The sequence below is a fragment of the Colossoma macropomum genome, unplaced genomic scaffold (assembly GCF_904425465.1).
Source record: "Colossoma macropomum unplaced genomic scaffold, Colossoma_macropomum, whole genome shotgun sequence".
Lineage (NCBI taxonomy): Eukaryota > Metazoa > Chordata > Actinopteri > Characiformes > Serrasalmidae > Colossoma > Colossoma macropomum.
Window position 1 is genome coordinate 1,327,095 of NW_023494784.1, and position 27,974 is coordinate 1,355,068.

Below are 27,974 nucleotides of genomic sequence, written 5' to 3' on the forward strand. Positions count from 1 at the left end.
ATGGACTTATTTGTGTTTATAATCACTCCAGCTGGTTTCCTGATTCGTTTAATCTGCAACGAGAAACTGAAACACTAAAAAGTCACGAGGCTGAAGTCAGTTTCTCCTTCGCCAGCTTCTTGTTCGAATTGTCCCGTTCCACCTTAAATAGTGCAGCAGTTACATTCTGGAGCCTCAGGCACCATTTAAGGTGGAACGGGAAAATTCAAACAAGAAGCTGGCGAATGAGAAGCGACTTCAGCCTCATAAAAAAATCGAATGTTGAGAGACATTTTACAAGAAACTGTTCTACTTTAGTGGAAAAGTTTCCTGCTGGAGATGCGAGAAAAGCGGCTGTAGCTGAGCTGAAACTTAAAGCAGAGCAAAGTAAATTTGCATTTTTGTTTATATTTTTTAGTCTATACTGGCACTTCAGCACATACTGAGACATGTTTACAGCCAAGACAGTAAAACGTTGTGGCTCCCAAGGTGGTTTGATTTTTGTTGAAAGGACAAAATGACAACATTTATGTTGTGACTCCTGGTTTAGACGAACACAAGTTCACTTTGCAAAGAAACACTCGTTTCTCTGTAACAGTCGTTCATAATTATTATCTGTTTGTAGATCATTCAGTTCCATTAATAACAACACAAAGTGAGAATTTGAGGTTTAGCATGTTTTGGAACGACACACTTCCCTTTTTATAGTGTCTAAGAAACACTATCGATAGTGGACTGATACCTGATCAATAAGGTCAGTATTGGTGCCAAAACCAATTCAGTATCCAGATCCATTATCAGATCGGTGCATCTAGATTTCAGTGTTTTATTGTTTATAGACTAACATTAAACTGCAAACTTAAAAACGTGTCCCTTAAAACCGAAGCTGAATCAAAATGGGAGCGAGCTCAATGTATTCAGGCCATAAAACATACAATCTGTTATCAAAATAAATACAAAATCTCTGCAGACCACGAGCACAAAGGATCATTAGTCAACAGGAGTTATTATTTCATCCCTCTATAAACACACGTAACTCGTATCGTTTCAGCAGGACACACCGGGTTCTGCGAACAAAAGGGCTCATTTTGTTCATTTTGCCGCCCAGTGTGTTTGTAAATGGTCATAGCGTCCACCAGAACCAGAGTCCAGACCTCAATCCGGAGCCCACTTTCCCCAACAGAGCAGAACGCACTCAACACAACGTTCTCCACACACCAGAATTTATCTGTACACAGATTTTTCAGTACCAAAAGCAATCGTATAAAAGTCGACCCCGTCCAGCCCGACTGTTCTGTCCTGCTTCACGCAGACGTGCTAGCACACAGTCTTTGGTATAAATTAAAGTGTTCTGCGTGAGAGGTCAGAGGAACCCCACTGGTCGACAGAGCCAGTGGGTGATGGCCGGCCGTCTCTGCTGGACACCGAGGAGCTTCCACAGCAGCGCTGATCCCACTACTTACTCACCGACAGCAACAGATTGATCTGGAGGAGAGCAGAGAAAACAAACACCAGCTTTAGAGTGATTTATCAGCCGACTCGACTCCTTTATCTTCAAGATGGACCGTAAGTGATTTCACCATGACCAGCACTGCAGTGTAAAATGAATCTGTCTACACATCAGGGGTTGTAAAATAAGAGGGATGTTGAGGAGAAGTGAGTCCAGGGATGTTGAGGAGTCCATCCTTCCAGTAAAAAGCTAACTTATAAATACTGGCCAAAAAAAAAACGCAAACAAAGCAATAAACACGTTCATGGGGGCAGTCGTGGGCTGGAGGTTAGGGAACCAGCCTTGTGACCGGAAGGTCACCGGGTCGATCCCTAAACCGACAGGATGTGACTGAGGTGTCCTTGAGCAAGGCACCTAACCCCCAACTGCTCCCTGGGCTCTGTGGATAGGGCTGCCCACCGCTCCGGGCAAGTGTGCTCTCTGCCCCCTAGCTGTGCGTCTTCACTAGTGTGTATGTGGTGTTTCACTGCACAGATGGGTTAAATGTAGAGGTGAAATTTCCCCGTTGTGGGACAAATTAGGGTCACTTAATCTTAATCTTAATAGAGACACATCATAGGTCTGACTAAAGTTGCAAACTTTTAACAGCTGCAATAACATCTTTAGGGGGCGGTGGTGAGTAACGTTTGTTTGATGCCCTCAGACGGAGGCAGTAATTTGATATTAGAATGATTACTAGAGTGTTTGCTAACATAATAAGCTAGCTGGGTAGCTAATGCTGACATTGTTAGCATGTATGCCAATAAGGTTCCTCCTGATCATAATCAACAGTCATGCCCACTGTTTCGGTACCTGTTCCATGGACGGGCAGGCGATGATCTGCAGGTCCTCCCCGCTGTACTCCTCCTGCAGGACAGTGTGCAGCTTCTGGAACACTTGCTGGATGTTGTTCTGGAAAAAGCAAAGACGCTCACTGTCTCTGGGAACCAGAGCTGGTTCTACCTTGTGCTTCCACTCACTGGCCACTTTATTAGAAACTCCTACCTTGTGCTTCCACACAATGGCCACTTTATTAGAAACACCCACCTTGTGCTTCCACACAATGGCCACTTTATTAGAAACTCCTACCTTGTGCTTCCTCTAACTGGCCACTTTATTAGAAACTCCTACCTTGGGCTTCCACTCTCTGGCCACTTTATTAGAAACTCCTACCTTGTGCTTCCTCTAACTGGCCACTTTATTAGAAACACCTACCTTGGGCTTCCACTCTCTGGCCACTTTATTAGAAACTCCTACCTTGTGCTTCCACTAACTGGCCACTTTATTAGAAACTCCTACCTTGGGCTTTCACTCACTGGCCACTTTATTAGAAACACCTACCTTGTGCTTCCTCTCTCTGGCCACTTTATTAGAAACACCCACCTTGTGCTTCCACTCTCTGGCCACTTTATTAGAAACACCTACCTTGTGCTTCCACTCTCTGGCCACTTTATTAGAAACACCTACCTTGTGCTTTCACTCACTGGCCACTTTATTAGAAACACCTACCTTGTGCTTCCACTCTCTGGCCACTTTATTAGAAACACCTACCTTGTGCTTTCACTCACTGGCCACTTTACTAGGAAAATACACAACCTACGGGCCACAGAACGTCTCAACATACTAACATAGGGGAGTAACACAAATTATTGGTCTATAAACCACACCTGCTATAGGTCAAGATGACCAGTGTTCAGAATGGCCATCCCTCAGTGGTGTTTTGGTAGCACCACATCTACCAGGTCAAATCCAACAGTCAACAGATGCCAGATTGTCAAAAGCAGCACCTCCTAAAGGATCTGTGGAAGCAAATTCATCTTCACCACCGAGATGGCAGCCTAGACTGTACCCATGTCCGTGTACTAGCCAACCTACCAACCAAACTCTACCAAATCCTGCTAACACTCAGAAGGCGCCACAGTCTTCAGGTGACCAGAAAGCGGTCTAGGTGTAGAGAACAGCAGAAGCTGCCGGGCTGATGACTCACCCTAACTGGTTTGAAGAGGATGAACTCTGTGTCCTTATTCGCCAGATATAAAGACATGCTCTGTAAGGTTCCAGGCAGCTTGGTCTTCAGAACACGATACATGGACATCACCAGATCATTGATCTTCGCTGTAGAGGAACATAAAGAACCTGCTTAATCCTTTTAACCAGAAACTTCACAATGAAAACTTCTGTTTCATAGATATGAGAGAGAAAAAACTGACTAATGCTCTTAAAATGTGGCCCAGCCCCATTTCTTATTTTTACCCTCTACCCCTTGTTTTTTCAAGGGTCTTCTTGCCCCCTTGGAACTGAGTTACAGGGTAGTGGTTGAAATCTTCCCTCTGAAATGGGACCCTCAAATAAAAAGAGCATCACTTCATTAACAGCTACCAGCGCTGCTCTGTAGGCGACGCTGCCAGTCTGCAGTGACAGCAGAGGAGGGTAAAGTTCAGCTCCTCACTGCTGGGCTTTAGTTACATTTAGGGCATCATATGACTTCAAAGAGGGGGGCAATTATTTATTATCACCACCCCTAATTCTTCAGTGATATGAAGCTGAAGTCAGATATTCACCAGATTCTTGTTCGAATTTTCCCGTTCCATCTTAAATGGTGCAGCAGATGCATCGTGGTGCTACATTCTGGGTAACAGCCTGAACGATTTAAGGTGGAACGGGAAATTTAGCCTAGCTACTGAGACGTCAGCCTTACTAGGGATTTTTTATGCTTGTTATGAAGAAATGAACCATAATACACTGAAACGACATCAAACTAAGACAATACAGTGTTTATCGTAATTTTTAACAGAAAAAATTCTCACATCTGTGGGTTTATTTGGTCTCTTGTGCAGCCACTCTGTTTGGAGACTCTGAAAAACCTCCGTTTGGAGGATCGTGTAGCCCCAACACTTCACCCCACCCCTCTATCTCAACATCTATAATCCCTATAAAAAAGCACTGACAAATAGAATAGGGGGTTGTGGAGCAGAGCCTAAGGTCGCCCAATGTCAAGTGAAGGCTAGAGGGGTATAAAGCCCCCCAGCATTGAAACCTGCAGGAGGTAGTGCTTCAGGAAGAGGGTTGGTGACCACTCTTCTACAGCAAACCATCAGACCAAATTTACCCAACAACACTTAATGAGGTCAGATGATTAGTTCATGACCTTCTGATAACTGCTATCCAGCTCTGAGTATGATTAATTAATTAATTAATAACTGCTAATGATTAAAAATCATTCATTACGTAAAGAGACGACTCACCTGGCTGAGCCCAGGGCTGCTGGGAGAGGTTGTAGGTCGGGCCTCCTTGGATGGCCATTGTTTTTAATGCTGATATCTGCAAAAACACACATAAAATAGGTTCCGTGTTAAAGTACTCGCTGTTCCGCCGCTCTGCGGAGGCTAAACAGTCTGTTTCCATGTAAACATTTTCAAAAGCCAATCAGAACAATCACATCTATAACAATAAACAGGCTACAGCTATCCAGCATAGCTAGCTTCACACAGCTGCAGGTCTGCAGATGGACAGTTTCCAAATATTAGTAACAAAAAAGAAAAGAAATAAAATTATCTGTGTTCATAGTTTTATATAGAACCATTTTCTTTACTAAAGAACCATTTTTTGTAGCATGTAGTGTAGCATATAATTATTAATAAACTGTGATAATCTGTAATCTGCATGTTTTATGTGTTATTAAAATAGATTAGCTGAAAATCAAACGATAAATCCTTCGAGATGCAGCACAGCTGGACGTGTATTGTGTGTTGGTAGCCCTCAGTTTTACTATCTAGCCCCACCAACTGCTGCTATTGGTTCTGCCATGCCCTTAATCAGTGGTCATTTGTGAACATTTTCATTTGGCTGACTGGTCTGAATGACGAAGACTGTGAAAATAACTATTTCTAAGTAAATAATACACTTTTTACAGTTATTATAGCACGATATCTCTATTTAGTGGAATATAATTGCACTTACATTTACAATTTTACATGTGGTTACTGTCAGCTTCATCTTTTCTCATATCTCTCTGTTTGGAGGGTCATGTAGCCCCAACACTTCGCCCCACCCCTACCCCTCTATTTCAACCCTACCCCTAGACAGGAACGCACAAAACAGAGGGGTGAGGCTGAGTGGTAGGGGCGAGGGGTGAAATAGGACTGGGCCTAAACTCATGTGAAAAATGTCCAGAGTAAATAAGCGCATATTAACCATATGTCAGTTTTAGGTTCCAGCTACAGTCCCGATCACTACAGGAGGGGAAATTCTCCTCCACAGTTCTCTGAAACCCGGCAAAATGCTTAAATCTATAAAAATCATCCAGAAAAATGGAGTAAAAATAAGTTCCTTTTTCTGCAAAGAGATTCGGAAGCACTAGTGCACAGTATGGAGTCGCTCTCCAGATCAAGCCCAAAGTGAGGAACGTTCTCCTCTTGTCTCCGATTTGATCCTTAAATCACACGCCTGCCACACAGCAGAGACTTCGCTCTTTCATCCTGACAACGAGTCAGACGTTCCAAAGGCACTAAGTTGACTCTTTAATTTTCCTTTGACTTCCTGAAGAAAGTAGCAGCTCTCAGTGCAGCGGCAGCTAAAACGCCACAGGCAGAGAATAAACAAGCGTCAGAGACACAGCGGCTGCTTTAACAGCGCTGCGTCTGTTTAATTTAGAACTGACTTTAAAATTCTTTTAATGGTTTAATTCTCTCAATGGTCTGCAGCCTTTTGCGTATCTGGCTGTTATTTCAGACGTAAAGAGCGTCTGGTGTGGACTTATCCAATATTCCGAGAGCTGAACCCCCAAAATGGGTTTTGTTTTTTATGCCTCCGAAATCTGGAACCGCTTCCCGCAGATAATCCCCAGACGCCCTCTCCCAGCGGCTCATGACACACTTATTTTCTTTACCGCTCCTTCAGATTCACTGTTATTCTTAGACTCGTAACGAGCCCGTCCGTCTCCCGCTCCATTATTTTGAAGAGCTTCCAGTTTAACAGCAGAACGCAGTCGCGTTTAATCCATTCAGAGACTTGTTCAGGCCTTTATTGGGTCTATCTGTGGTTCCGTCGCTTCACTGGAACCTTCATCCCTTTCTGGTTGTGCCTGTTTAGAGTCTTTGGCTGAGATGTTGGACCCTCATCTTTCAGCAGCACTCAGAGTCACAAACTGATGCGCTGTGGCACTATAATAAAAGAGAACCATAGTTCCTGATGGAGAACTAAAGAGTTCCTAAAGAGGAACCACACAGTTCCTTGAGCAGGAATGCCATAATTCCCATTAGAGAACCAAACAGTTGCTGCAGAGAACTATACAGTTCCTAAAGTGGAACCACACAGTTCCTAAAGGGGGAATGCCATAATTCCCAATAGAGAACCAAACAGAAATATAACAAAAGAACAACTCGCTCCAACATTTAGAACTTGGCCTGCAGTACCAGTTTTAAATACTTACTGTCCATATTGCATAACGTTCCTTTAACTACATGATTCCTAAAAGAGAACCACACAGTTCCTAAAGCAGGGGTGACCAATCCTGGTCCTGGAGATCTCCCAACCTGCAGAGTTTAGCTCCAACCCTAGTCTAACTCATCTGATTGAAGTAATGAAGGTTATCAGAGGCATCTGAATATTAGAGGCAGGTGTGGTAGATCTCCCAGACCAGGATTGGGCACCACTGTCCTAAAGGGACTTGAGGAATACCTCACCTGCACTTCAGCAGGCCGGCTAACTTCGGTAGCTTGCTAGGCAGATGTCTCACTGTCCTCCAGACTCACCTTGGTCAGGAACTCCTCCAGACTGCCCACGAACGTACGGGTCTGCTGCTGGATGAAATGCTCACAGCTGGACTTCAGGTGTCGGTCCACGTCCTTCTTCGAGTCGATGTAGTGCTCCTTTATCTCTGGAGTTCCCTGAAACCAAAATAATCACTCAAAATCAAAATCATATGCGACAACAGCCCCCTGGATCAGCTTTCCTCCATCATCTCATGGGGTTTCTGACACTGTATGACTCACTGTCATCTATTCTCATGGACTAAAGTACATTAGCACAGCTACACACAGCAACAGCCAAATTTTCACAGAGAACAGTAGAGTCGTCCCAGTCTAAAGGAGAGAGATCTGAGCTGATCCAGACATTTTTTAATGGATCAGCTATCAAAGCTGAACTGATTCAGCTCTAATTCTTCATATATATAAATATATATAATATATATATATAATATATATATATATATATATATATATATATATATATATATATATATATATCAAAAACGAATAACTTCACTGGTGAATATTACAGCAACTGGTAGCCACACCGGGGCGGCACGGTGGCGCAGTGGGTAGCGCTGTCGCCTCACAGCAAGAATGGCCTGGGTTCGTTTCCCGGTCGGGTGACCAGGGTCATTTCTGTGTGGAGTTTGCCTGTTCTCCCCGTGTCTGCGTGGGTTTCCTCCGGGTACTCCGGTTTCCTCCCACAGTCCAAAAACATGCAGTCAGGCTGATTGGACGTGCTGAATTGCCCCTAGGTGTGAGTGTGTGTGTGAATGTGTATGTCTGTCTGTCTGCCCTGTGATGGACTGGTGACCTGTCCAGGGTGTATCCTGCCTTCCGCCCAATGACAGCTGGGATAGGCTCCAGCACCCCACTGCGACCCAGAAGGATAAGCGGTTTAGATGATGTATGTATGTATGTATGGTAGCCACACCAGCAAATTTCATCATAATTTCGCCAATATTAACTACACTATCCTCATTATTCCTGCGTCCCTTGATGCCTTGAGTGACTTTCAGACAGAACTTCCGGCAAAGCATAAACCTTTTATATGCTAATGGCATCCTAAGATGACAGAAACACACACACACACACACATTTTCTAAACTGCTTATCCTTCTGGGTTGCAGGGATGACAGAAACATGCGAATAAATTCAAAATTAAATGATCTTTATTGTTGGGATGCTTGAATGCTTTAGTGTCTGTTTATAATCAATCTGTCCACAGAAACCTGGTCCTGTGTGATCAAAACGCATCAGTCATGATTCTACACAAATGACTTACTGTAATAACGTCAGTTAAGTTCAACTTCTTCTTTTTACACTGTCTGTGTTTACAAGCAAAGATTTTTGCCACCCCAATTAAATACATACACCTCAGTCTCAGATTCAGACTGAGGTGTTTATTCTCACTCTTCTCAACAATCTGATGGAAAATCTCCGTTTTCATGCTCACTACAAGTAATCCGATCCAAAACAACGCTCCTGCGTAGAGAACCGCTTAGTGCAGACGTTACCATGACAACCAGCATCACGTGAGTCCAGTCAGAGTGAGATGAGCAACAGTGAGCAGTGCTTGCGTTTTTAACTGCTTTAAAATGATGTCAGACTCAGGAAAACGTCCTTCACATGTCCTTATTAAAGAAGGCCGAGAGGAAGACGTCGTGTTCTGAGACACATAAGCTGGACGTCCGTCCCACCGCCGTCTTTTAAAGCTCAGAGCATAAACTTCGTCTCCTCTGCAGACCAGTTTCTGCTCCACCATGTTGAACGGTATAAACTGTCACTATGACGTGACGAACATGATCAGAACGGACTTAGACTTACCGATAGGGAATGTAATCAGATACAGGCGTTTACATGGATATTATTCTTCTATTTAACTGATTATTTACAGGATTACCCACCTCGATCAGTCGGATAGACATTGTATTCCGAATGGCGTCAATCGAACTTATTCCGACTGAAGTGTTTGCATGGACATATTCTATTCTGATTGAGTAATTAGCCAGATTATTAACAAATTATTAGGCTGCATGTAAACGTGGCTGCTGTCAGGTACAGGCACAAAAGTGTAAAGCAATGGCAATACATAGTGATGTATAATGGGCACAAATTTCAATATTAACAACTAGGCTTTTTTCCAGCAGTGATTTAGATTCTGCGTATGTCTTTTTCGAGATGTTTATGCTCATAACATTCCTATTTGTGCCGTATTTTCAGTTTCACTCAGCCGCACAACTTAGAGATTTATTTAATGGGTGATAATGATAATTTAACAAGCACACGTTCCTTGACTCAGCTAAAACAGTAGTGAGTGACACTTCCCTTCCCCAACTGGCCTTAGTCTCAAAATACAGTGGTCATGTGAAAAAGGTGGATAAAACATTCATTAAAAATATGTATACATTATTATCTATAAAAACACAATCAGATCAGAATCAGCCGGTACTCAGTTTGGATCAGAAGACAAAAAAACTGGATCTGGTCATCCCTATAACAGTACGCTAAAGTCAGAAAGCACATAAATCAATTAGAAGTTAAAAGTCTATTATAAACTACTAAGCAACGCATGGTTTGAGGAGCAATTTGAGTAAGAAGCCAACTTTACTAGCGTTTGAGGCAGGTGTGTGGTCTAGGCATGCAGTTAGCACCATGCTAATTGGTGTACATAAGCTTCTGTTACTGGTTAGTTGCATTAGCCTCGCAGCTCCAGTGGAAAACTAAAGGACAAGGCAACCGGTGTGGGAGGCGTCACAGTCTGACAGGCTGAATAAACAGAATCGGTACCTCCAGCAGAAACTCCAGGATGGCGTTGTGGCTGTTGAGGCGGAAAAATTTGGGCACAGCTTTGGGGTGGAGGATTTTGAAAGCAGCGTCTGAGAACAAAGACGGATAAATGGATTATTTAGAATATGTTTCTTCAATACAACATCGCCATCTGGTGGCAGGTCATGAGCATTACACCTCTTTGCACTTCACAGAGTTGAATATAAAAGGGAAATTTCAATCAAAACAATGTTGAAGAAATGAATGTAATGATATTAGGCTGTTAAGCTTCTGCTCACAGCATCGTTGGGCTGAAATATCGTATTAAATATTATACAGAACAACCCTCTGAAAACGTGCAGGCGTCCAGGATAACCCACCTCTAGTTTTCTTCAGGTCCAGTGAAATCTCTTTGATGGCGAAGTCGGCGTGGAAGGGCGCGATCTGCTCTCTCAGGATGAGGAGATGCTTTATGAGGAAAAGCTGGCCGTCTATCTGGCTCTGTATCAGCAGAAGAGGATTCATCACACATTAAAACCTTTCTAAACTGGCCAGGCTGATTTGTTTAATCATTAAGTATGACAGTTTCAGTCTCTACTGGCTGTGTGATCACGTCTGAGTGAATAAGGATGAAAACTAACATTCTTTTTATTGGTACATGATCCCCGATCCCGTCTCCAGGCCAGCGGCCCAGAAGCAGCTGCAGTTTTCGGCAGGGTTTGAGGGGTTTTTGGGGTTTTTGGGGACTCGGCTGTCCAGGAGCGTCTGGCTGCTAAAGCTAAAGCAGCCCGTGTCTAGGCGGATTTGTCACAGACTTGAGGGAAAGAGGCTTTGATCCTGAAAGCCTTCACCCCTCTCAGACTGAGCTTCATCAGAACGACTCAATCCTGCACCCAGATCCACACAAACAGGAGACGCACCAAACACGGTCATTATCATGCAGCACTGCAGCGCTGTTCCTGTTTACTAACGGTTCTGAAACCGAAATCCGCAGCTCGTCAGGCTTCGGTTCAGTTCACTGTGCAGGTGATGTGAACCGTGGCATTTTCTGTCTTTCTGAGAGAGCGCACCACAGGCAGTTCACGGGGAGAATGGTCTCTTCCTGTTTCCCACGTTCTACCAAAAACATGACTGCAAAACACCAGAGGGCGCTGCAAACAGGTTTTGGGCAGCAGGATGCTAACATTACTGCTACTGAGTGCTGATTGGTTGGCGAGCGGAGCAGCTCATTGGCTGTTTGCGCTCACAGACGTCATGAATGTACATGAGGCGCCATTTTAAACTACAACTCGAGTTTAAAAGCTCTTAAAATATAACAGCAGTGTTAAAATGTTTATGCTGTTCAGGAAATGAATGAATTCTTTTACATTTAAAATGTTTCAACATTTATAAACTGATTTTGCTGAAATGCTCCATCTTAACCGATTCATTCTGGACTCGCTCGGGAGCGCCCCCTAGCGGTTGAGAAACCCAGAAGACATTACAGAGTGGAAATTCTCCTCTCTACAAGTTCTCAGAGCACGCTGCTCCCTGCTCGATCAGGGTGCGCAGGCCACCTACAGCTTTGTGTCAGTAGTTTGGGGAAAAGCCTTTCCTGTTCCATAAACACATGGAGTGACCAGTTTGGTGTGGAGGAACTCCAGTGGCCCTCACAGAGCCCTGACCTCAACCCTACTGAACACCTTTGGGATGAACTGGAACGGAGATTGTGAGCCAGGTCCTCTCGTCCAACATCAGTGTCTGACCTCACTAATGCTCTTTTGCCTGAATGGACACAAACTCCAAAAAAACTGTGGAAAGCTTTTCAGTGGAGGCCAATAAGCGGGGGGGGGGCTCCATATTAAAGCCCATGGTTTTGGAATGAGATGTCCAACAAGCTCTTAAAGGCTCATCTTTAATCTAAATGAAGAAATGAACTTCCCCTTTAAAGCCTCACCTTGTTTTTGAGGATGATTTCAGAAGCCTTGAGCAGAGACTGAATACAGGCAGACAGCGCCTCCTGGGAGAGACCCTGAAACACCGCCCTCTGAAACACCACACAGAGAAAACAGCGTCAGACACCTGCTGAGGGCACCAGCACCAGCACCAGCTGATGAAATACATGTTTTAGTTATGCTGCTTTTACATTATGGCTGTAGGCAGCTGTCGGCAAACCTGATATTAGACTGTTTTCAGTGGAGCAGCGTGGGAAATTTCTGTTACTGCAAGCAGCAGTGGCAGTGAACTGTAGCGGTCAGCGGAATGTGGGAGAAATAAACCAAATTTAGTTTTATTGGGAGCCACGGGCGCCTCATAGTTGAAGTAAAAGGTGCAAGCAGTATTTTATAACAATATATTAATATGCACCAAAATTAAAATTTCCCCGTCAGAAACCCAAACTGGAACGAAACGAGATTCTTTTGCTGTTTTTTCCCCTTTTGACGAAACGCACTAAAGATAAAAATAAGATAATACAGAAAATGCGCTTTTATTACTGAGACAATCTGTTTTCATACTGCTAATGAGACAAAACTGAGCCAGCAATAAACAAAAACAGTTTAATAAAATGAATTTACTGAAATGATTACAGTAGCTACAGAATATGCCATGATGTCCAGCATCCTCGACAGCAGAGACTGACTGGTCATCCAGTTCCATTGTTTTTAGTTATTCTTTGCGCTTTGGCTGCTGTTAGTGAATATTTTCATCACTTCATAGACTAAGGACCCGTCCCATTTCACCCCTCGCCCCTACCACTCAGCCCATACCCCTCTGTTTTGCGTGTTCACGTCTAGGGGTAGGGTGTCCCGATTCTTGTTGAGATAGAGGGGGAGGGTGAAGTGTTGGGGCTACATGACCCTCCAAACAGAGGTTTTTCAGAGACTCCAAACAAAGAAAAAAAGAAAAACCGGCAAGATGGAGAACAAGAGACCAAAGAAACCCACAAATGTGAGAATTTTCTGTTAAATAAATTACAATAACCATCATATTATCTTAGTTTAATGTTGTTTCAGTGTATTTTGGTCCTTTTCTTCATAACAAGCATAAAAATCTCTAGTATTGCTGACGTCTCAGTAGCTAAATTTCCCGTTCCACCTTAAATGGAGCAGCAGTTACATTCTGGAACCTCAGGCATCAGAACTGCTGCTCCATTTAAGGTGGAATGGGAAAATTCGAACAAGAAGCTGGTGAATATCTGACTTCAGCTTCATATCACTGAAGAATTAGTGGTGGGTGATAATAAATAATTGCCCCCCTCTTTGAAGGCATATGATGCCCTAAATGTAACTAAAGCCCAGCAGTGAGGAGCTGAACTTTACCCTCCTCTGCTGTCACTGCAGACTGGCAGGGTCGCCTACAGAGCAGCGCTGGTAGCTGTTAATGAAGTGATGCTCTTTTTATTTGAGGGTCCCATTTCAGAGGGAAGATCTCAACCACTACCCTGTAACTCAGTTCCAAGTGACAGAAATAAGAAATGGGACTGGGTCTAAGTGTACAGATGGCGTCTGTGTGCTCACGGTGACTTTCCTTCCTGCTTTGGTTGTTTTCTGTATTCTGTGTAGCGAGTCGTGTTTTCAGAGGAGTAACACACGGCTGACACAGAATGAAGGACACTAACAGCGTTTATTATCACCATTTCTTGTTTTCATTCTCATTAAAATGTTTTTCAGTTTTTGACATAATTTGAAAATGCCTGTTGCTCTTTACATTGTGTGTAAATTTCATGATGAATGGACCAAAAGAAACGGTTTTAAATGACTTGGAAAAAATTCTGGTTCCATTGACTTACATGAAAAGTGAAGTATTTTCCTTCTCCTGTAAAGTTACCATTTTGGAGATACGAGATTTTCTTCTGACAACAGCGAAGTGTTTGATGTCGGCACTTCGTTGTTGCCTGTTTATTTATTTAATAAAATTTTCAAAGCCAACATGTTTGGCCTTTTTTCTCCTGTCTTTCTCCACCTTAAATAAACATTAGACACTGCTAAAGCTCTCCTCTGATCATCATCCACTTTTGCGAGTAAAGCTATTACCATAGCAACATCTCTACAGCTGCCACTGGTCACGAGACGCTGTGAAGCATGGAAGGTTTTTTTTTTTACAACAACACCAAAATGTAAATGCAGCATTAAATTGACAAAAGTTTGAACGTCAACATCTGATCTACACCTTACAGTCAATTAACAGGGATATTAAACAAAATACTATGAATGATTGTGTTATTAAGAAAAGATGACATTCCTATTACAACATAGTGGGGTCAGCGTATATGAACTCACATCTATACAGCGGTACAGTTTGGACAGACAGACCAGCGTGCGTCTGACCGTTGGATACCACATGCCGTGCAGATCAGCCGGAGAAACAGTTGCCGGGCACCCGCGAGCCTTCAACACCACCTAGTGGTCAAATCATAAAAATAATAAGAAGAAGAAGAAGAAAAAAGAAAAAGAAGAAGAAAAACAAGTATTTTATTAGTATTATTATTATTATTATTATTATTTTTAACTTTTATTTCTTTAACTTCTTTGTATTTCTTTTGCTATTATGTGTTCTTAATTATTCTATTTTAGCACTTTTCAATACCTGTATATTGTGTATTGTTATGCTCAGCTGTACTGCAAATGATAAAGTTAAATAAAGTTCACTGATTGACTATGCATCATCTAGCAATGAGTATAATTTTTAATTACCCAATTACATTAAATTAAGCAGTAAAAATAAAAAAATAACTAGCTAAAATTTAGTAATACATAGGAAATAATAATAATAATAATAATAATAATAATAGTTAGAATGTAATATAAATCCTATTTCAAAGCTACACAGCTGTGCGTTTTATTTATTTTCTTATATTTTTTTAAAGCCAGTTTAGACTAAAGCTGGTTTGAGACTGACCCGGACTGATGATCTTTCTGGACTCCGGATCCTCCAGCTGGACATCCGAGAAGGACGAGTCCGGTGACATCAGCTTCATCTGTTCCTCCTTCAGAGACTGAGCGATTTTCTAAAGCACAAACAAACACAGCGCTACTCACTCTCGGCTCAGACTCACACAGCGCTACTCACTCTCGGCTCAGACTCACAGCGCTACTCACTCTCGGCTCAAACTCACACAGCGCTACTCACTCTCGGCTCAGACTCACAGTGCTGCTCACTCTCGGCTCAAACTCACACAGCGCTACTCACTCTCGGCTCAGACTCACACAGCGCTACTCACTCTCGGCTCAGACTCACACAGCGCTACTCACTCTCGGCTCAGACTCACAGTGCTACTCACTCTCGGCTCAAACTCACACAGCGCTACTCACTCTCAGCTCAGACTCACAGTGCTACTCACTCTCGGCTCAGACTCACACAGCGCTACTCACTCTCAGCTCAGACTCACAGCGCTACTCACTCTCAGCTCAGACTCACAGTGCTACTCACTCTCGGCTCAAACTCACACAGCGCTACTCACTCTCAGCTCAGACTCACACAGCGCTACTCACTCTCGGCTCAGACTCACACAGCGCTACTCACTCTCGGCTCAGACTCACACAGCGCTACTCACTCTCAGCTCAGACTCACAGCGCTACTCACTCTCAGCTCAGACTCACAGTGCTACTCACTCTCGGCTCAAACTCACACAGCGCTACTCACTCTCAGCTCAGACTCACACAGCGCTACTCACTCTCGGCTCAGACTCACACAGCGCTACTCACTCTCGGCTCGGCTCAGACTCACAGTGCTACTCACTCTCGGCTCAAACTCACACAGCGCTACTCACTCTCAGCTCAGACTCACACAGCGCTACTCACTCTCAGCTCAGACTCACACAGCGCTACTCACTCTCGGCTCAAACTCACACAGCGCTACTCACTCTCGGCTCAGACTCACACAGCGCTACTCGCTCTCGGCTCAGACTCACACAGCGCTACTCACTCTCAGCTCAGACTCACAGTGCTACTCACTCTCGGCTCAAACTCACACAGCGCTACTCACTCTCGGCTCAGACTCACAGTGCTACTCACTCTCAGCTCAGACTCACACAGCGCTACTCACTCTCGGCTCAGACTCACACAGCGCTACTCACTCTCAGCTCAGACTCACAGTGCTACTCACTCTCGGCTCAAACTCACACAGCGCTACTCACTCTCGGCTCAGACTCACACAGCGCTACTCACTCTCAGCTCAGACTCACAGCGCTACTCACTCTCGGCTCAAACTCACACAGCGCTGCTCACTCTCGGCTCAGACTCACACAGCGCTGCTCACTCTCGGCTCAGACTCACACAGCGCTGCTCACTCTCGGCTCAGACTCACAGCGCTGCTCACTCTCGGCTCAGACTCACAGCGCTGCTCACTCTCGGCTCAGACTCACAGCGCTACTCACTCTCGGCTCAGACTCACACAGCGCTACTCACTCTCGGCTCAGACTCACACAGCGCTACTCACTCTCAGCTCAGACTCACAGCGCTACTCACTCTCGGCTCAAACTCACACAGCGCTGCTCACTCTCGGCTCAGACTCACACAGCGCTGCTCACTCTCGGCTCAGACTCACACAGCGCTGCTCACTCTCGGCTCAAACTCACACAGCGCTGCTCACTCTCGGCTCAGACTCACACAGCGCTGCTCACTCTCGGCTCAGACTCACACAGCGCTGCTCACTCTCGGCTCAGACTCACACAGCGCTGCTCACTCTCGGCTCTGCAGGTGTAACGATACTCTTTTTTTTAGGCTCGATATGATTGTTCCTTTAAAGGTTCTACAGGGCTCTAATTCTATCCTACACCAGCTTGACCACCATGGAGCTCCCTGATGTCCAGCGCTGCTGCTGCTGCTGCACAGACTCGAACTGTTTAATCAGAGATCAGAGCCACTGCTTCACCTGCTTTTCCCCTCCTCTGTATTTAAATATTTTATTTTATTGTTAAAGATTCTCTGTTCATGTTGATCGTGTGTTATTGTCTCCTGTCCGGTGTCGACCAGAGGAGGATGGTTCCCCTTCTGAGTCTTGGTTCCTCTCAGGGTTTCTTTTTCCTGCTCTTAGGGAGTCTTTCATTCCCACTGCCCCCCCTGGTGATGCTAATGGGGGCTCAGATCTGGATTTTGCAACAACGTCTGTTTTAAAAAGCACTAAATTAAATAAACTTTGACCACACAGGTCGATTTAGCTCAGACTAATAAAGGTTCTCCAACAGAACTTTTTCAGCAGCTGTTCTGCAGCAGGTTCTAACCTCCATCATGTGCTGTTCAGAAAGGTTCTAACCTCCGTCTGTAGTTCAAAGAAGTTCTAACCTCCATCATCTACAATTTAGAAAGGTTCTAACTGCCATCTACAGTTTAGAAAGGTTCTAACCTCAATCATCTGCAGTTTAGAAAGGTTCTAACCTCCATCATCTGCAGTTTAGAAAGGTTCTAACCTCCATCATCTGCAGTTTAGAAAGGTTCTAAGCTCCATCATCTAGTTCAGAAAGGTTCTAACCACCATCATCTACAGTTCAGAAAGGTTCTAACCTCCATCATCTTCAGTTTAGAAAGGTTCTAAGCTCTGCAATCTGCAGTTTAGAAAGGTTCCAACCTCCATTATCTGCAGTTCAGGAAGGTTCTAACCTCCTGCAGTTCAGAAAGGTTCTAACCTCCATCATCTGCAGTTTCTCAGGGTAGGCCAGGTCTCCTGGCGCAGGGCTGTAGCCGATGATGTCGGTCTGGATGTAGATGTGGGTTCTGTACACCAGGCGCTCCTGAACATCCTCCAGCATCTGCTTCACCACAGCTTCAAACGCCCCCAACTGGACCGCTGAGGGACAAACACACACGTTCTCTCTCAGGATGGTAAAACAGGAGAACGTCTGATGGGTTAGAGGAGCAGAAGCTCATATCCAACAGTTTATTAATCACAGTAACAGAACTTCCTTCAGATCGTCTAGAACGCTACCATGTTTGACTACAGAACTGTTGGACTGCTGGAGTCGGGGTACTTTATTTAACCCAACGTTCTCCGTGATTTAGTCCGATTCCTATGCTACCCAGTGGGGATTCTAACGGTTCTAAAAGTTTTTATTTAGTTTCAGTTTTAGTTTTTAGCATCATGATAAACACTGTGAGAGCAAGTATTCGATAAGGGTACGCTTCAAAAAGTGATGGTTCTTCAAGGGTTCTTTAGTAAAGAAAGTGGTTCTTTACAGAACCATGAACACTCAAAGAACCCTTGGCATGATTAAAGGGTTGTTCGCATCATGAAATGGTGCTTCAGATTGATGGAGAATGTGTTGTAGATGGTTCTATATAGAGTTTTTTTGAAAATGGTTCTGTATAGCACCAAAAAGTGATCTTCTATTGTTATGATGTCAAGCTTTAACAATAAATGAACCCTTTTTGGTGCTATACAGAACCACCTACAGTACATTTTTGAGGCAGATGACGTGTATCTCAGCCCCTCTTCACAGGCTCATAACTCCGGATGTGAGTCTCGTATGATCTCGAGATAAGATGGAATGGAAAGGGTAACTTTACAGATTCAGGAAGTGTTTGAACTGGATTTCTGAGCTGGATTAGTGCAAATTTATTGAGGGAAACACCAGGAAACATTCGTCAACACCAGAGGGTTAATGACCGCGTCCACTCGAGCCGCATGAACTCCACGAGTTTGTGCAAAAGCCTTTGAGGAGCAGATCAAATCCGCAAGACGTTTTTTGTACAAAGGCATTTGATGTCACAAATCTGCTTACATTTTAAATAAAGGAAACATTGACTACATTAATGTTTAAACAAATTTTTTAAAAATTCAAAAATTCGTTGTTGTTTATTTCCAAGTTTATATAAAGAAAAAATCCATATTTTCAAATGTGACTCAACTTTATATTTGCCTTTAAAACTCCTTGTGCTGTTTTCAGATGAATGACTTCTATGATTGTTTTAGCACAGACTAAAGTGATTCCACATGGCAGACACTTCAGTCACCAGTTCATTGTTAGTGAGCTGTTTTATCTCCAGCTAACATGGCTAATCTGGTGCTTTGGTTCTAGTTATTTTCATCTCCATCGATTTATCACTCTGTAGACGTTTAAACCCTTCATTTAGTCTGGACTCCCACATCGTTGTGTGTTTGGCTCTCCAACAGTTCCGGACTCATCCTCGAATTCCAAACTTGGGAACTATGACACAGATAAAGTGACTCACCTTTCTGTGGTGCTGAAGTGATATGAACGCCTGTATTTCTGAGGTTAGTAACTGTCCGAAAGGCAACAGCGGAACTTGTTTAACCAGCGTTTACACACTTCTGTTCTTGTGAAAAAAGGTCTATTGGTGCTGACCATCTTGACCATCTTAATGAGTCTGTATTTGTTTTACTGCCGACTGTGGGCCGACACAGTCGTGCTCACCGACTCACCGTTGTTGTGGACGTGATCCTCCAGCATTTCGTTCTTGAGGATGCCACAGAGCTCGGACAGCGTCTCCAGGTGAACCACGTGGATGATGAGCGGACGCAGCACGTCGTAAAGAGACAAGCACAACTTCTCCAGCAGCTCACTGAGGGCAGAAACAACACAGGCCTTCAGAAACCTGTTCATTCTGCATGGGCACCATCTACAAATGACCCAGCAGGGGGAGCTATTCTGGTACTCAGTCCAGTAGTCAGTACTCACTCCAGCTTGGCCGTAGGTTTGGAGAAGAACTCGCCGAAGAGCTGGTGCTCATCCTGACACACGTGAGCCATGAAGGCACAGCCGCTGCGCACCTGAGAGAACACAAACCAGCAGATTTAACAGGAAACACAAGATCTATTATTAATCACCACATAAGAACAACACAGCGATCTGTTATTGGATCAATGACTAATACAGTCTTTAAAGTGAAAATATAAAACACATCTTATTAAAAAGGACATGATGGACATTTTTGTATGTTGTGTGTTCTGCAAGAATCAATTTAATGTGGTTGTATTTGTTTTAAAATAAATTTTCTTTTTTGACACTTAAGTGTTCATTGGGATTTTTCCAGGTATGCATAAATATAAACAATAAAGAATGTCACAGTCAGAAAAACATAAAAAAGGGGAGGAGGGGAAGGAAAAGAGGCTGTGGTTACAACACTGTTTATCAAATGAGTATTTATAGGTGTGGTATCTGTGCATTTATGTTAATTTATGCCTAAGTGTTTCTATGGTGTCATATGTCGTCCATTTCTGCCACCTGTTAACAAACCCACTCCAAGTCGGTAAGTCATTTTTTTCCTAGTACACAAATTTTTCTTACATATATATATATATATATATATATATGTATCTTGTGTTAAATATTTATTTACTTACGTTATGACTACTGCAAATATGTATAAACTAGTCTTTGTACATGGACACACGTATAAAACGTTGTCCTTGAACTGAAGATTATACTTTTTAAAAAATATATAAACATTATTACAATATTAATACATGTTCATGGTTTTTCTATTGTTGCATGACCTGACCTGGTGGACTCGGTACCACGACTCAAAAATGACCATCTTTTCAATACTCGTGAAAGAGCTACTGACCTCAGCATTAAGGTCACTTGGGGTCTTCTTTATGATGCAATACGCTGCCCACATAGGCACTTTAGAATAAAAGTCCTTTGACTTTTTGGTTGTGCCGTGTGACATTTGAGGAAATCAGTTTTACAATTAGTTGAATACTTTTAAAGCTGTTCTATTTTGAAACCTATAGATTTGAAAATAATAAAAAACATACTCAATTATTTTATGCAGAATTTTATACGACTTGACTATACTTTTTTTAATAGTTTACTTTATCCATATATCGTTGGACGGTCACACCATCTCACGTTTTCAGACTTTGGGAGGTACAAATGCCTAAAATTACTTTTATTTTAAAACAGTGACCATGTATTTACATGAAGATGGCATTGTAGAATAACGTGATTTGTCATTACATATTGAACTATTTAATAGTAAAATAATGGACATGGATGTCGTCATTGACCCTCTTATGATTTCTGCTATCATTACTATGATCTCAAACACCAGTTTACAGCAAAACAGGAGCTGAAACTGCAGCAGCTGTTCATATTAACGCTTTAATAATGCATCATAAAAGCAAATGTAAATCAGTGAATGTAAACGTAAAACTGTCTGACTGTATTCGCCCCTCGATCTTCAGAGCATCTCTCACTGACCGTCTTTTAGTGAATTACTATTATATACACCAATCAAGCATAACATTATCCTCCTAGTGAGGTTAGAGTAGTGAGGTGGGGTATAAAGGCCTGACCAGAGCGCAGTGGTCTTTGTTGCTTTGGCTGGTCAAGTCGGTGATGGTGGAGTTGATGCTGGGGCTCAGCAGCGCCTCCCTCTGGTCCAGGTAACATTGGTGGATATCGTCCAGCAGCTGCTGATACCTGAGAGACAGATAAACAAATAAAACATAAAACACAATATAACCTCACAGAGAATTTATACATGAACTGGTTATGAATTCACTGCCTGATGACTGAGACACTGTTTTATGATAGTTTAGAGAACTTAAACTCCATTCATGGTGGAGGGATACATGCAGGGCGCTGTGAGGCAAAATAGTCCCCAAAGAAAACTTATTATTTCAGATTTTCCACTATTTTCCATCATCAACATTCCATATAAACTCAGAAGACTCGTGTAGGTTCACTGGTGGTTCTGGATAGTAAATAAAATGTCTATATTTGTGTTGTAGTCATGGCGACCCCTGGTTCCTATCAGCACCACTGTAAAGACATCTGAACCATTTCACACCAAACCACTCTGAATCTCTCTGTTTACATCTCACACACTGAGTTATGGGGAATTTTGAATGAACCACTCACTCTGGCATCTTCTCTGAGCGCTGTTCGACCTGCTCAATGAGCGCCTGCAACAGAAAACACAGACTTAATTGTGCAATAATCAAAACACAATTTAAAAAGAGTTTCACCAACTTCAGTGACTTCAGAGGTTTTGCCTTCAAAAGACTCAACATATTGACTTATTTACTAACAGGAGAGGATTGGTGAAGATTAAGGCTTTCACTGGCTTTAATCAAGGTGTTTAAAAACTGGTACTTTGTGATGGGGGTGGTGTTTATCTAGCCAAGCTGAGTGTGTTTTATTTGTGATGCAGAACGTAGATTTTAACAAAATACAATAGTTTAAAAATGTAATTGTATAAATTTCAGGACTTATAGGTGAGTTAGGTTAGGTAGAGTTAGCATTGGTATCGGCCGATACTAAAGGATCAGGTATCAGTATCGGTGCATCTCCACTCTTTATAATACCTCCATTAGGTTTGTAGACTGGAGCTCAGGAGATGAAGCTGGTTGGAAACCAGCCTGTGCTTAATAACAGGGAACCTAAAGACATGAAGCTGGTGAAACACTCCTTTAAGGTGATGATTTACAGTCCTTACTCTGAGTTTAGGTGCCGCTGCTCTGAACTTCACGTAGTAGAGTGTGAAGGCGTTGTCTGCGTTAGCCACGCCCATCGGGTCCTGCTGAGACCAATTCACACGTTTAGTAAACCTGCTGCAGCTGCGGTCAGTTCACACATTCAGTTATGAGCCACTATGGAAGAGAAATGGCCACACTGACCCTTTTGGTGAGCTGACTGGTGAGGTTGTGTAAGGTGTTGACTGCGTGGGTCCTGATGAGCTGCATGGCTTTGGACAGACACTGCCGGAACTTCGCCAGATAAACGGGGTGATCCTTAAAGTTGGGCTGCGGGAGGAGAGGAAGAGGCATCAGTTCACTTTTCTTCTAATTCTGCACGACTGGGTCTGTCCAGGAGTTTCCAAAGGTGTAAACCTGCATGATTTACCTGTATAAAATACAGTTTTGTGGCACTTTTGGAGGTTTACAGGCAGATAAGGCTGGGATACATACAGTAAATCTAGTTGAACACAGGTTCTCCATAAACTCTGAGCTGAGTTTGGTGGGATGGGGGGGGGGCAGGCATGTATATTTAACTGTGAGAGTCTGTTCAGCTCTTAAATAAAGAAAAATAACATCTGATTTTATATGTAGTAATTAGTATATCACATGTTCTGTTTGAGTATATCTGAGTTTATACAGTTTGGAGGCTGTGAATATGAGTTACTGTCTATAGATGTTCACACTCACAGCTTGTAAGTTGTTTATAAACTCAAAAGATTTGATGTAAAATATCCAGACAAAAGATTTTTTTAATTCTAGGGCCCAGTCAATATGATAATTTGGGTACATAGTGAATTTTAATGGGCTAAAAACTCCAAAAAACAACGGTATACTGTTCAAGTCATTTTATACTCAATATATAACACTCCATTATACTCAGTTTACTGACGGCTAAAGACATGAAAGTCATTTGTCACCTGTGAATTATGAAATACGTTCTCTGCGTCTGTCTGTCCGTTTTTTACAGTCACTTTAATAAAAAAACTCAGATAAACAGCAGAAATAATTTATGGAAATAATCTACATATTGTGTGCGAGACTTTGAACACTGTCAAATTTCATGTATTGCTGATTTTCTAAGGGAAAATAAGCAAACAACCTCTACAGTCTACAAACTTGAATACAGCATTTTTCTGCTTATTTTAGTGTTTCTATTTATTTGCTGAATTTAACATATTAAACATATATGTTACATTCAGCAAATAAACAGTAATTGTGCATTAAAAGGTGCAGAAGTGTCTCCTTATTTTCACTTCATCAATAAAATGTCAATCGACTGGGGGTGCACAAACTTTTGCCTAAAAACATAAGAACTGTTTGAGGTTATGTTTTCTGTTAATTTTGTCTTATGTTTCTTCAATTGTTGTCATAGAAACAGGTTTATTTTGTGTTAAATGCTATTTGATGTTAATGGTCAGGTGTGATACATTTTACGCATTTTTATGTTCAGACTCACCAGATCAGGATGGACAGCTGTCATATAGTTTTTCCAATAGCGATAAAACTGTGGGTTCTCGATGTCAGCCAACATTACTGGCCAACTAAGATCACTACAGCTCTACTTTCCTCAACACCATCTGAGTAAACACTACTGAGCAACACGGTGTTCGAGCAAACAGGCCAAAAGGACGCTGGACTCACGTGTGAGGAGACGTACTCGATACAGTCGTCTAGTTTGGACAGCATCGGAATGAAGCCCTCGCTGTTCACCGATAACGTCGGCGAATTCAGCTTCTGAGCAGAAAACAGACACAGAGACACGGTTAGCGAACAAAAAGAAGCCAAACGTCTGAAGGTGCAGCTTAAATAATAAACCGTACCGTGTTTATGGTTTCCAGTTCGTTGAAATATGAGAGTTTCTGCTGGATGCTCTCAGCCAGGTCCACCAGTTCAGACTGCAGCAGAGGAACATTAGACAGAAATTAGCTTCAAAACTCAGTCGTAACACAGAAAATAAACGCTTAGCTGCTTATGTGCAAAATAACCTTAAATGAAATAAAAGAAACACAGTAGTATGCAAAAGTTTTGGTACCCCCGGTCAAATTGAACCTTTTGTTGATTTTCTAAGTGAAAGTAAGTCACACATCATCTTCAGGGAACAAACAGAATGTATAATTTTCTATTTAATTGCTGAGCTTCACATTTTGGGAAAACAAGAAAACATAAAAGGTATGGTACCTTTTGCAAACATTTCACGTTTTATTTATTAGTGTGTTACATTTGTTAAATTATGTGTTAAATTAAGCAAATAAACCATAACTGTGCATTAAAACATGCATCTCTGTAGACGTATTAGATTATTTTCACTTAGAAAAACAACACAAGTAATACAACTGGGGGCGCCAAAACTTCTGTACACAACAATTATTAGTAAGTTATAATTTATATAAGTCAATAAAACTTAAGTAAAAGATGATAACAGCCATACAACTCCTACCATACTACATAATAATGATAATAATAATAATAATAATGATAATAATAATAACGTCACATTATTATTTTAGTTTACTGTTTAAAAATGTAGCATAAACATTTTCAATAATATTAAAGCAATATTAATAAATGTATAAAATCATTCTAATATACTAGTCAAACATAATTACAAATGATTAGCAGGAAACCATAAAATGAAATAAAATAAATGAAAAAAAAAATGAATAGCGCTGTAGATGATTATACAACGACTGTACGTATATATACATATATATATATATATATCTGTGTGTGTGTGTGTGTGTGTGTGTGTGTGTGTGTGTGTGTCCAATACTACATTAGTGTTTTATTTATCTTCAAAACATTTTTCTTGCTAAATTTATGAAATGTTAAATAAAACAGAAAATAAAAATAAAACAAATGAAAAATACCTCTTGTTGTCTAGTTTGAAGTATTTAAATTTGCTTTTTTTCTTTATAAAATAACAAAAATGCTGACCTGCTCCTTCAGCAGCTGCTCACAGGCCTCGTGGAGAGTCCCGGTTTTGGTGGAGACGAACAGGTACTGTTTCTGCAGAGAGTCCAGATGTTCCAGCGCCGCAGAGACGTCCGTCAGGATGGAGTCACACTGATCCTGATAACAGCTCAGACACTCACGGGTTCTCCTGAAAGATGGAGAAATATGGAGAACTTTACAGTCAGGAATGAAGAGACCTGCACAGACGAGCTGATGTGCTCTGATTGCAGACCGTCTGCTGGTTTCGATCTCAGTCTGACCGCGTTAGAGACACGGTCATTACAGCGAAACGTTTAACACAGACCTGTACTTGGCTCCTTCGTCCTGGTCCATCTGGGCCTGCAGTTTGGAGAACCAGGAGAAAAACTGCAGCAGAAAAAGAGCAGCGGTCAGCAAAGAACCGACACACGACACCAGGTGAAACAAACCCCGCTGCGCAGTGAGCTCGTACCTGCTGAGCCGTCTCGATCCGCTGGTCCTCCATGCCCAGCATCTGGAAGCCCTTCAGCAGGACGTCCTCAGTGGAGGCAGGAACGGCCGCCGGGAACAAGGAGTGCGAGGACAGCGAGCACAGGTCCTCTATGGGGAGCTGGAGAGGAAGCAGGAAAACAGAGCCATCAGTTCTGCTGTGGGATGATCACGACTTCAGAATCGTCTAGAAAAACAGCAAAAACTACAAAAGTGCATTTCCTGAAGAAAATAGGCTTCCCTGGTATCGGTAGTGTTGCTAAGTGGTCGCTATGGTGTTCCATGTGGTTGCTAGGGTGTTGTTAGGTGACTGCTATGGTATGGTATGGTATCTCTGGTGGTAGGCAAAGGTTTACTAGGGGAATGATATGCGGTTACTGTTGTATTCCCCACGGTTGCTAGGGTGTTGCTAGGTGGTTGCTATGGTGTTCCAGGTGGTTGCTAGGGTGTTGCTAGGTGATTGCCATGGTATCTCTGGAGCTAGCTAAGGGTTTGCTAGGAGAATGGAATGTGGTTACTGTGGTATCCCCCATGGTCGCTAGGGTGTTGCTAGGTGGTCACTATGGAGTTCCAGGTGGTTGCTAAGGTGTCGTTAGGCGACTGCTATGGTATCTCTGGTGGTAGCCAAGGGTTTGCTAGAGGAATGAAATGTGGTTTCTGCGGTATCCCCCATGGTTGCTAGGGCATTTTTAGGTGGTCACTATGGTGTTCCAGGTGGTTCCTAGAGTGATGCTTGGTGGTTACTGTGTTATCCAAGGTAGTTACTAGGATGTTACTAACCAGCTGCTGGTCATTGCTATGGTGTTGTTAAATGGTTGCTATAGTACTGCTAGTGTACTTGTATCATTGTAACATAAGAGGAGTGAACAAACTTTTGACTGATATTTATTACTATGGAAAAAAATCCAAATTTGAACGGTTGCTATGGGGAAATCAGCCATCCAATCAAAAAGCAGTATATAAGCACCTTCTCAGTCACACAGAACATTTCTGGGTCAGTGTCGATATCTCAAACACGCTGGATGAGTTAGCAGATAAAAAGCTGGCAGAAAAACATTTACTGTATGTTTACTGTCCTCCGTGGAAACCACTGTCAGTGATTTAAACTATCTGGGTGGGGGGGCGGGGGGCTTACGCTATGGACACACCCACATTTAAATGACTGGTGTTTTTTTTCTGATTATAAATTCTAGGGGTCGGATTTTTGGGGATTATTCTGTCAGAGGGTGGCAGAGCAGGAGCAGAAAACATTCTACTGGAGGACTTTTATTTACTGAACCAACCTGTGCAGCATTAGGAGGAAGAAGCGTACTGTCCTCTAAAATAAAAGCCTCTTTAGTCAGTCAACAATTCTGGCTAGAAGCGTTCTGCTTGTATTTATATGGGAAAGACTTCGTTAAAATAAAATTAAACAGCATGTCGATCCATTTCTGCAGTAACTGGGATCTGGTAGCTAAATGCGGAGGAAGAGGCTCTATTTACACATAAAAGTCCCTGTTACTGTACTACAGTAATCGGCCGCTGACAGTCACTTGCTTTTAGTTAACTGGACAACAGATTTGATGAGATGTGGGGCTTTTATCATTAAATCGGCGGCCTAAACAAAATAATGAAGCTGAAGTTAATCCAACTTCCTACTGGAATTCTCCGTTCCACCTTAAATGGTGTGGCAGTGACGTCCTGGCGCCTGTAGCTGCTGCACTATTTAAGGTGGAACGGGGAATTCCAATAAGAAGTGAACTCCAGGCTGGTAGCCAGCAGGTACTGAGGTGTGTAAGGTAATCCGTGTGTATGCTGGGTTAGTCTCGCCTCTGCTGGGAGCTCCAGGGTCTCGGCGGCGGCGCGGATCTCCTCCACAGACTCGCTCTGTCTCTCGGTCAGTGAGGTCCAGCCGCTCCGCTCCTGCCTCTCCTCCGCCCGCTCCTCTCTCTCTCTGTCCTCTCCTCTCTCCGCTCTCTCCGGCCTCCCTCTCTCCTCCTGTTTCTCCTCTCTGTCTCTCTCTGCCTTCATTTTCATCATCGTCTTCAGACACTGCGGACCGACGTCATCACAACACACGGCGTTCCGGTTTGAGACGGAAGTACCGCGCACACGTCACGGCCGCCTTTGTGCGTCGCCGCTCATGATTGGACAGTAAGATTCATTCTCTCTCTCTCTCTCTC

At 42.8% G+C, this 27,974-nt stretch overlaps 1 protein-coding gene across 1 annotated transcript; it reads right to left on the bottom strand.

Moving 5' to 3' along the window:
- Positions 1-876: 876 nt before the first annotated feature.
- Positions 877-27,866, bottom strand: cog3 (component of oligomeric golgi complex 3). The gene is given in 24 exon segments (XM_036575454.1): positions 877-1,464; positions 2,282-2,380; positions 3,456-3,583; positions 4,714-4,789; positions 7,222-7,356; positions 10,012-10,100; positions 10,371-10,491; positions 11,927-12,016; positions 14,250-14,345; positions 14,347-14,369; positions 14,869-14,977; positions 17,594-17,754; positions 19,348-19,487; positions 19,604-19,695; positions 21,226-21,352; positions 21,794-21,837; positions 22,371-22,451; positions 22,552-22,677; positions 24,034-24,126; positions 24,213-24,287; positions 25,327-25,492; positions 25,649-25,710; positions 25,796-25,933; positions 27,622-27,866. Coding segments are annotated over 24 exon segments (2,511 nt in total). The 5' UTR covers positions 27,832-27,866; the 3' UTR covers positions 877-1,434.
- Between the last annotated feature and the right edge of the window lie 108 nt (positions 27,867-27,974).